The 11,220-nt window shown below is 38.3% G+C and overlaps 1 protein-coding gene across 6 annotated transcripts in view; it reads right to left on the minus strand.

The window, feature by feature from the left end:
• Window positions 1-10,877, minus strand: part of LOC138736582 (rho-associated protein kinase 2-like) — a 177,333-nt gene extending 166,456 nt beyond the window's left edge. For 2 of the 6 annotated variants that reach the window (XM_069886316.1, XM_069886314.1), the window contains exon 1: window positions 10,363-10,877. In XM_069886316.1, the coding sequence (XP_069742417.1) occupies window positions 10,363-10,455 (93 nt within the window). In that variant the 5' untranslated portion in view covers window positions 10,456-10,877. The remainder of the gene's footprint in view (window positions 1-10,362) is intronic. The other 4 variants (XM_069886318.1, XM_069886320.1, XM_069886317.1 and 1 more) reach the window with 3 other exon arrangements.
• Window positions 10,878-11,220: the final 343 nt, after the last annotated feature.

The following is an 11,220-nucleotide window of genomic DNA, read 5'->3' on the forward strand; positions in this document are numbered from 1 at the left end:
AAATCTCAGTTTCAATGGGTCTTGCACCAAAATGGTCATGCCTTGATTTCAGATACTTAGACAATTGTTTGGCTTTGGAAAAGTAACTAGAGAAATTTTTAAAACTTAAACACTGCATTTAAAATACCATCAAAATCATAAAGCTGGAAGACTATCGATATTTACTATCAATGACTACTGCAATGGACAGTGGTTGGTTACATAATGTAGAGATTTCATTTTAACAAGTTAGCAATAGGACCACTTATTTTCCATCTGTTAAGGAAGAATGTGGCTAAATGTGGCTTAAATAGAGTGAAACACAGAAGTCTGCAGACACTGTGATTTTAGTAAAAACACAGAAATACTGGAGGAACTCAGTTGTTCTCACTGCATCCAAAGGAGGTAAAGATATATTACCAATGATCCAGGCCTCAGCACTTCAAGATACAAGCAACAACAAAAAAAGGCAGGTGTCTGAATAAATTAATGGGGAGTTCAGACCAAAAAGCAAAAAAATGTTAATTGGATAAAGAGGAAAGGATGGAAATGATTTTGGCTCTGTGAAAGGAAACAGAGGGAAAGGGAAGAGAGACAGAACTAGAGGAAAGGAGACAGGAAGACAAAGAATTAAACAGAAACCAGAGAAATCAATATTAATGCCATCTGGCTTGAGGGTGCCCAGATGGAAGACGAGGTGCTGTTTTCGATTTGCGGTGAACTCAGTCAGGCTATGCATGAGACCATTGAGAAACATGTCAGCAAGGGACTGGGAATTAAAATGGGTGGCCATTGGGAGATGCATGCAGTGGACAGGGCAGAGGTGCTCAATAAAGCAATATCCTAGTCTGTGCCCAGTCTCTCTTTCGTGGGGGAGGCCACAACAGGAGCACTGGAAGCAGCAGATGACCCCCATAGATTCACAAGTGAAGTTTTGCTGTTTGGGGCCTCCAATGGTGAGGAAGGATATGTAGGCTGAAGTAAAGCACCTCCTTCAGTCACAGGGGTAGGTGCCAAGGGGACGACTGGTGGGGAGGGGGGGGGGGTAGATGAGGGAGTCACAGAGGGAGCGATTTCTGTGGAAGGCAGAGGCGAATGTGTGTCTGATGGTGGGATCATATAGTAGGTGGCAGAAATGGCAGAGGAGGATATGTTGGACATGGAGGCTGGTGGGGTGGTAGGTCAGGACAAGACGATTCTTGTCCTTGTTGCACATGGGTCGAGAGGCCCAGGGTAAATCTTATAAAGGATAGCCACATTGTTTGACGAATGAAGACATATGATGATCTGGTTTGAAATATCTCATCCTGGGAGCAGATGCAATGGAGATGGAAGGATGGAGAGAAAGGACTGGAATCCTTACAGAGATGTTGCTTAAATGGAATTCTGTGTAAATGCAAGCCAAGCATTTTTATTTTTTTTAAAATGGGGTTTAAAAATATTTGCTTTCTTTTCACTAATTATTGATATCATTAGAGATCAATTGAACTGGTTCGAGTGTAGGTCAGCAAGATTTTCAGAACATCACAGCACAAATGATATTCTTGTGCATTGGTTGTTGAAAGTCAAGCAACAACAGAATACAGAAGCATCAAAGCCATTGTCTGATAGTGAGATGCTGGAGACAAGTGTCACCATGGCCGCAAATGGAGTGAAATGTGTACTGATTATTCTTAATGCAGCTTAATATGTAAATTGCCAAATCAGATGAATTAGCTGTGTTCCACCATTGCTATAGCTAATGCTTGGATCAACATCAAGAATTCAACCATCATTTTTCCATGCTATTCCCTTAAAGTTGAATGAAGTTCACTTGAAACATTGATTACTTGCCAACAAGTTAGGATGCAATGACAGCTGAAATTCCTGTCCATCAAATCTTTCAAGGTCTTTTGTTTTGAAATACACGAGAAGGACACCACAATAATCTCAAAGTGATCTCGTGGTCCAAGTACATGTAAAATGTATAGACTAAGATCTTCAACTTGCAGTGGCAAGTCTTGAAATTGCACAACCAACCTAGCGTGATCTTCTCCAAGCACCTGTCCCTTTCCATCAGACAGCAAATGCACAAAACTCTGTAGCATTCACAATTGCATCATCTATTGACAGAAATATCATTGGTTTTAGAATTACAAAGGTTTGGTGGAGAGCAGCACAAGCTATCAGCTCATTATTCACCTTCTGAAGGCAGCTTTTATGTAAACTATAATCTTTATTAAGAACCATTCAAGCAAGTTTAAAATAATGAATGATATATTGCACAATCCAATACAAGCTGTACCAGCACAGAAATAGGACAGGAACTTGTTACCCAAGTTACACTGATCTCACATAGTTTTTTTTTTAAAAAACATTACATTTAATTTTTGAGTTATGGCCGGGCATTTCTGACCTCTAAATGCCAAAAATGTTTCCCAATACCCTGCCCCATCCTTCCATCATTTCAAGCTAATAATAGTTCAAAAGCAGCTCCATAATTTGTGCTTTCATGAAAAGAAATGCCTGATTTTGTTTTAAATTAAAAATACCATACCCATTTTATTTCCCCATGCCAGCACTCCAAAACCTCAATTTGATCCCAGGTGTGAACCCCAATGATAGTATACAATGGAAGATATTCCTGATTTCACAAGTTCTAACTACAATAAAAAAAATCAAAACGGAATTACCTTATTCCACTATTCATTTAAATGAACCTTCCCCACTTCTATTTACATTTAAACTTTTATTTATACAGCATGCAAAACAGAAATAAAACTGACACAAAGAACCATATTCTCAAAAATACAGTGTAATTATATACTGTAGTTGCATATTGATAATTATCAAGCAGGCATGGTGTGACCATGTGAAGGACCTAGTCAAACATGGGTTAAAGCAGCTCTCTATGAAATGATTAAAAAGACTATTCAAAGTTATCAGACTAAAGATTTTACATTAAAAGTAGAAATGACGGATAAGAAAAATGAGACCCAAAAAGCAAAGGCTGAAGAAGTTGAAAAGTCACCAAGGTTGTCAACAGAAAGTCCACAAGGGGGTGGTGAAGAAGATAACGCCATGTCATCAGAGCAAACTCAAATAGTCCGGGGGGGGGGGGGGGGGGGGGGGGTCAACACCTGATGGGGCAAAAGTTGCTGGAAATAATGGAGACAGTGAGTGGATAATTTTCTAAGATTAAAAATGAGTTGAGAGAGATGGCAGACAAATTATAAGTGATGGCAATGGTGCTTGAAAACCTGATGACTGGGGAATGCCAAGAAAAACTGAAAGCCCTGGAAGAAAATGCAACAGTATGGAAAATGGTCAAACAACTGCTACTGGATAAAATTGATAACATGTTGAATTTCAGTAGAAGGAATAATGTCCATATCATTGGGCTAAAAGGGAATGATCCTGTGGGGTTCTTTGAGGAATGGATCCCACAAATATTGGGAACAGGAAGATTCAAAGAAAACTTGCTTGTGGAGGGAGCCCACCAGAAGCCCAGATGATCAAAGACCATGACCAGTCCTAGTAAGATTTCTGAGTTACTGGAATCAGGAGGCAATGTTATGAGCAGCAGTCAAATATGCCAGGGAAGATAATTGCCCAGTCGAGTTGGAAGGTGGAAAAGTGCTGTTTTATTCAAGACCTTGATACAAACTTGGTTAAACAAAGGAATTTGATGGCATAAAGTGACAACTGTGAACACAGAACATAAAGTACTCAATGTCGTATCCAGCGACGTTAAGGATTGATGCGTCAGAGGGACCTCGAAATTTCTGTAAATCTCCAAGGTAGGGAGATATATTCAAAGATTATAAAGGGGATCTCAGAATGGATTTCAGAAAGAAGGTCAAGAAAAAGATAAAGTGAACCGTGAATTTAAGAATCTGGGTAAAAGTAAAAAGTAATATTTTGAATTGTGTTTTGTGGGTTAATTAAAGTAGTATTGAAATGTATCAAGACCACTCAGGAGAGGGTGAATACTTAGTAAAATAGTAGCAGGGCTGATACCCTGATTTAAGGGGGTTCATGGCACTGGAGAAAGTGTTTTTGCAAAATGGCACCAAAGTTAAGGATACTACCTCTTAGATAGTACCATGGGCTTTTATTGCAGGCTTCTATGTTTTCTTAGTTTATGTCACCGTCAGTGTAGGGGTACACTTTTTGTTTTAAAAGGGGGGGGGGGGAAAAAATCACTATTATATGAATAATCAGAAGGGTCATATGGCAGAACTGAAATGTGAAAATATGAATACAAAAAGTTAAAATTTATTAGTTATGATGTTAACAGTTTAAACGAACCCATAAAGAGGAAGAGTGTCTTGGCACACTTGAAAAAATTAAAGATTGACATTGTTTTCCTCCAGGAAAACTTACAAAATTGGAACATAAATTAAAAAAGGACTGGGTGAGACAAGTCATTTTGTCTTCTTTCAACTGTAAACCAAACCAAAGGGGGGGTGGGGTAGCAATTATAATGAACAAAAATATACCGATGTTGGTTGAGGACACGTCCATTGATTCAGCGGGAAGGTTTGTAGTGGCACATTGTTGGATAGGCACAGAATCCTAGACGCATTTGAATATTTATGTTCCGAATTTTGATGATAAATCTTTTATGCAGAATGTCTTCTTGAAAAGAGTGGAAGGAAAACAAAATTTCTTGGTTGGGGTTAGTTTAATTTTTGATTGGACCCCATCCTTGATAAATCAGCAAAAAAAGTGACAAAAGCAAAAGCTGAGAAAGTTACTTTATCTTTTATGAAGGATTTATATTGGACAGACTGACCCCAGGGTGAGAGATTATTCATTCTACTCAATGGCTCATGATTCTTATAAGAGAATTTTTAAAAAAATGTCTGCACAATTGGAAAACAAAGCGGTCAAAATGGAGCGCCTGACTAGATTGCTATCTGATCATGCACCACTAACTCAAATGATAACGATGCCAGAAAAACAAGAATGTTTATAGACAGCATCTTAACTCTACACTGTTGAAAAGGACAGATTTCAGTAATTTTATTAGTGGACAAATGGAATTCAAATTTCCCCTCTACTAATGATAGTTGTTTTTTAAAAAATGGGACACACTCAGGGCTTATTTAAGGGGACAGATAATTTAATGTACTAAAAAATAAAGAAGAAACACATGGCAGAGGTGAATGGACTGGAGAAAAATAACAGAGCTGGAAAGAGTATCAGAGATTCAGTTCGAAACAAATACAAAACCTTGGAAGTTAAAAAAATTTGAATTATAATAGTGTAAACATATAAAATAGAAAAAATTCTTTTAAAATCAAAACAGAAATATTATGAATTGGGAGATAGAGCGCATAAAGTTCTATTGTGATAAATAAAAGTGGAAGAGACATCAAGGATGATTGATGCAATCCAAACAGATCCTAATATATTTACATATAATCTGAAATAAATTAATGACACTTTTGAACAATATTATACAAAACTATACAAGTCAGAATTGGTAGATAAGTCTAGGAAGATAGAATTTCTCTCAGTGATTGAATTGCCAAAATTGGAAAATGAAGATCAGATGGAATTGGATGTTCCCTTCACGAGAAGAGATTGAAAAAGCCCTGAATACATTACATGCAAATAAATCACTGGGGGAAGATGTTTTCTGCCTGAGTTTTTACAGACAATTTAAAGATCTCTTATTATGGAAGTGGTACACCAGGCAGCAGGGACTCAGACTCTCCTGGAATTCTTTTCAACAGTTATTATCATGGTGCTACTGAAAAAGAACAGATCTGCTAAAACTGTCCTCATATAGACCTATTTCTTTATTAAATGTGGATTACAACATTCTAGCTAAAGCACTAGCTAATAGACTAGGGCAATATTTATTCAAGTCGATAAATCCAGATCAGGTAGGCTTTGTTTTTTAAAAAAAAAGGATAATTTGGGCAGATTATTCAGTAAAATTCATCTGGCTAAAGTAAACTTGAGTATAACTATTTTGGATGCAGAAAAGGCTTTTGACCAGTTCAAGTGCCCATTTCTATTCAAAATATTAGAAAAATTTCAAATGGGCCAAATATTTATTGACTGGATAAAAATCTTTTATCACAAGCCATGGGTCAAAATTATAACTAATGTTCAGATGTTGTTGATGTTTCCTTTGGTAGATCCAGCAGGCAGGGGTGCACACTGTCACCAGGTCTCTGTTTTGGTGGTTGAATGGAGGGATCCAGACACCAAGGGATCAGAGTTGACCAGGAAGAACATAAAAATAATTTGTTTTCAGTCCACGTACTGTTGTATTTATCAGACCCTGATGAGTCCTTGGCCAAACTACAGACCATACTGGATAATCTGGAAGAGTTTCTGGTTACAAAATTAATTTGGAAAAAAGCAAAATTATGCTATTAACAAATTTTGATTATGAAAGATAACAAGAAGGAAGTCTGTTTAAATGGAAATTGGAAGGAATTAAATATTTAGGAATAATGTTAGATAATAACTTACAAAATTTGTCCAGACTTAACTATCTCCCTATGCTTGGAAAGATAGAAGACAATCTACAAAGATGGAAGAACTTGCCTATTACTTTAGTTGAGAGGGTCAACTGTGTGAAAATGAAAGTGATGCAGAGACTGCAATACCTCTTCCAGCTGTTGCCTATTCTACTGCCTTAGAATTTTTTTTTTTTTTTTTTTTAAAAGATATTCAATTGTCATACAAGACAATTTCTTTGGATTAATAAAATGTCAAGGATCTCCATGGAGAAATTAACATTGGGATCTGCCAGATTTTTTTTTTTAAATTATCTAGAAGCCCGGGCGAAGTTCCTTTCATCCTTCTTTGAAGAAGCAAATTCTCCCTCATGAATTCAAATAGGGAGGGAGGGGGCAGCACAAGAATTTATTTATAAATGGAATGTCAAATTAATAACAAAAAATGGATAACCCAATTTTAATACTCATGATTAAGATTAATGAATGTGTTGTAAAAAAAAGTGATGTCCCCAAAAGCACCATGGTACCAGAATGAATTATTGCCCATGAATTTGAGTAGTAAAATTCGAAATATTTGGTATGAGAAAGGAATTATGCATATTGAAGATGGTTATGAGGAAGGACTACTTCTGTCCTTTGAATAATTAAAACAGAAATATGATGTTGAATGGAACCCACTGCTTCTTCAATTAAGGTCCTTCTTCTGAGAAAGCTGGAATCCCACAATGGTCCTGCCTTCAAGTAATGAAGTGGAAAGGTAATTTAGGCTGGGAAATACATCTAAATTTATAACTAGAATGTATTGTTCTCCAAGGCGAAGGTGCAAAGTTGTGTCTACAAAGGTCAAGATAGAGGAGGGAGTCAAACCTGGGGGGTTAAAATACCAGAGGGATGTTGGTCTGTTTGGATAGTATAACATCAATGATCAATGCAAAATATTGATTGGTTCAATATATATATTTTTTTTACATCAATTATATCTCACGCAACAAAAAACTATATAGATATTTGAAATGTACTTCAGGTGTGGCGCTGAAATTGGAACCTTTTTACATTCTACTTGGTCATATGCAAAGTTAAGACCATTCTGATAGGATATCGCCGTGCCACTAACAAGAGTTACTTGAGTGATCTATACCTTCTGGGCAACCTTATGGACATCAGCTACAAACTGACTAAATTTCAAATTGCTTTGTTAAAGTAGCTCTGGCTGTTGCTAAGAAGTGAATAGCAATCACTTGGAAATCCGACTCTTCCCTTCTTATTGCTCGACGGGCCATGGAGTTATATAGTTGTATACCCAAGGAGAAAATTACTTACAACTTAAAGAATAAATATGACACATTTATTAAGATGACAAACATATTTGGATTATGTAAGTGTCCAATTATAAATATGACCCTTCAATGTATGTAACAATGTGATATCCCCAAAAAAATTAATGAAAAAAAAAGAGCTTTGATAGTACATGAAGTTATATTTTTGTGTTTGTGGGGGGAATTATGTAAATATTTAATATATGATGTGTATAAAAATGTAAAGAATGTGTGAATATATTTATGGAAAATGAAAAAAATATTTTTAAAATGATCAACCAGGCACCTTGTGATTCCTCACAACGAAAAGAAAAAAAAAGTTCTATATTTCACATCTGTGATGCAAAGGAAAAAAGTTTGCTTTTTGCAAATGGGAACTGAAATAAATAAGCTGCCCATAAAGTGAAAGGAAAGTGATCAACAGCTGTATTAATTGAACTGTTTGCCTACAGATTTGGGTGCTATAAAATTCAATTGCACAGCATTCCAAATGTTACTGTAATTATTTAATAAAATCTTACATTTGTTTCTTTTTATTGAATTAGATCTTTTAAGTTCTGTAATGGCTAGAATAGCAGATACCCAGGAAAACTGGTGCAACAGTACATCAAGTCATCATGACCATATACTGTACTATTGAAGGTGAAGAAGTACAAAGTGACCATGTCTGAGGAAAAGGGTATTATTGAGTTAATTTTCCATCACTGCAAGTATCCACACCCCTCTGTAATCTTCCTTATGACATGTGCTAATAGATATTTATATCTGACACATAAATAGATCAAGACACATATTACATGTCACTTTTGGCTCTCATTCAACTAAGACTAAACCTTGTTAGTCTCTCAACCTGAACTGCAAACTACCTATGGTAAATTCAGTTCCATACAAAATGTATTAGAACAAAATCAACTTGCATTCCTTTTCCCCAATTAATTGCTGGACATCTCAATTATAATCTTAGTTTCATAAAACAATTAAAAAAAAATGTTCAAAAATTAGCCTAAAGTTTTTACTTTGAAATATAACAATTTAAAATCAAAAACAACAAATTCTTTAACCCTTGTTAACAGACTATAGTTAGTGAACACCACAGCATCACACCAATGCAAACCACATCAAAAAATATTTCAAACAGCCATTTTTAAACATTTCCCATGATTAAAAAGGATTACGGAATGCATTTTGAAATCCATTCTTTTCAGTTCATTTATATATTAAAGACTACTGTGATCTACCAGAAATCAGAGTTGAACATACAGTGGATACACATTAAAAATTACTCACTTCTAATTAGCTAAAGTGACCAAAGAGCTTTCTCCAAGCTTTTAGGAGTTAATATGGCAAGTATATTTTTGCCATGAAACTTCATCTGGCGCTTTCAATAAATTATATTAAACTTTCACAAAACGTTCTCACTTTTTCCAAATGAAGTTAATGTTGGGTTTTATAACAAGCAACAATGCCCAGAATCCAAGACATCTGCCTTGATTTGGGGTTTGCAGTTACTAAATTATTCAGAATACTGCCGATGCTGTAGATAATGAAGGGCAAACCAAGTAGGGGGGGAATGCTTTGTACTGTTTATTCTAAAGTTGAGGCTTCAATAGTACGATGACTATTTACAAATCGGTTGAGGGCATTTGAAAATTTTTTCATTCCATGGTTGAAATCTGGAATGAACGAAGAAGAGTTTGTGGAGGGTGGTACTCTCACGACTCAAGTATGCACTCGAGCACTTGAAAGCTAAAAGTGTAAGGCAAGGTGGGTTGAAGGACCTGTGAATAGGTACTGTCAAAACATAGTCATAATTCAAATCTCAAAGAAAATTTAAAAATATTCATAGAAACTCCAATGCCTTATAACAAGTCGTCTATCAAGATCTCAAACCACATCAGTAAGAAACATGTTGCTGGTGCACTCAAACATTTGCCAACTAAAATTCAACCATTTTAACTCAAAGAACTGTCCATTTCTTAGATGATTTATTTCAAATCTTTTTTCATACAAGATTACCACAGGTTTGACGTCCTTAACTGTCATCTATATTTAACGTTAAGCTAATTTCTACAAGAAGAGGTGAGTTTTCCTCATGCCTTAGTTCCAAGTGTAATAATTCACTAAATTGAAACCAGTCATTCGTGGCAAATTTCATCAAAACTTAATGCTGCCCACTTAAACTTGTGGCCAGTGGCCAAAAGAGCCTATCACTTACAGAGGGAAAAAAAGGGGACAACAAAAAAAAACTTCGAAGTGAAACTTGACAAACTTTCACCCATGAACGAATAATGCGCAGTATCCAACTCTCCGCAATTTCAAACCAGGAGCTTTGACTTCATTGCTACACATCCTCCTCCTTATTCCCTTCCCTCCAAACATTCCCAACTTTGGACGTCTGTTCGGACGGGCCATCAAAAAGTTGCGCGAATCCACACAGGCATCTTGTTTTTCGCCAATGCAACACAAAGGGGCAACTTTGCAGCGATCCCACCACCTCCAGTCTGTGTGGTGGAGGCCGCACGGCCAGAATTGGGAGGGTGTGGGGCGAGGATTCGAGCTGCAGAGAGTGGAGCTGCACCGAAATATTCCGTCCAAAGACTCACCAACAAACTCTCCGCATTAATCGGGGACTTCGGGTCTCTGACCATTGCTTCGAGCTTTTTCAGCCGCGACTTGAGGCTGTCCGCCGACGACATGTCGAAGGTGGCGGTTACCCTGGGCCCCAATTCCAGCGGCTCTCTCTCTCGGCGAGGGGGCTGAAGACACACAGGCTCACACCGCTCCTCTTCCTCTGCCCCACTACCGCTGCCTCCTCGCAGGCCACGGCAGCCTAGGCCCAACACAGCTGCCTTCGGGAAGAGAGCGGCAAACGCGAAGCTTTGCTGTAGACATAAGATAAACGGGTAGCCCACTCTTCTTCTTCTTCTTGGCCGCCGCCGCTCCGCCTCCTCGGAGCCAGACCGCGCCTATTTCCAGCGGCGAAGGTAACGGCCGCCGTGTCGATTTGAATCGGAAGCCGCGAGGCGATGACTCGGAGCCGATGACAAAAACAACCGCACAGACGTCTCCCGACGTCATTGGAATTCGCCTCGCGAAGCCTGTTGGGAGAGAGTGGGCGGGGTCTCCAGAAAGTATGGTCCGCCGAGCTTCCCCTGCCGCTCGCTCGATCCCAGTCCGCTGGCGAGTCAGACCGGCGGTCCGTCGTGGTGTGGCAGAGGGGGGGGGGAGCTGCCATCTTTGATGCAGGAACGCTCCGACAGCCGGGGACGGAAGCGGGAGGTGACGGTGGACCGGCATCGACGAGCTGGAGCGATCGTCCAGCGTCAGGACAAGCTTTCAATTAAAAAGGGGGGCGAGGGGGTCAGCTGTTGGAAACCACTTCTGCTCGCCGCGGCACTTGCAATGGACAGCTGAAGGCAGAGGAATTCCTGGCCCTCCGTTCATTCCTGTGACAAATCTAG

This window comes from Narcine bancroftii, chromosome 6 (assembly GCF_036971445.1).
Source record: "Narcine bancroftii isolate sNarBan1 chromosome 6, sNarBan1.hap1, whole genome shotgun sequence".
Taxonomy (NCBI): Eukaryota; Metazoa; Chordata; class Chondrichthyes; order Torpediniformes; family Narcinidae; genus Narcine; species Narcine bancroftii.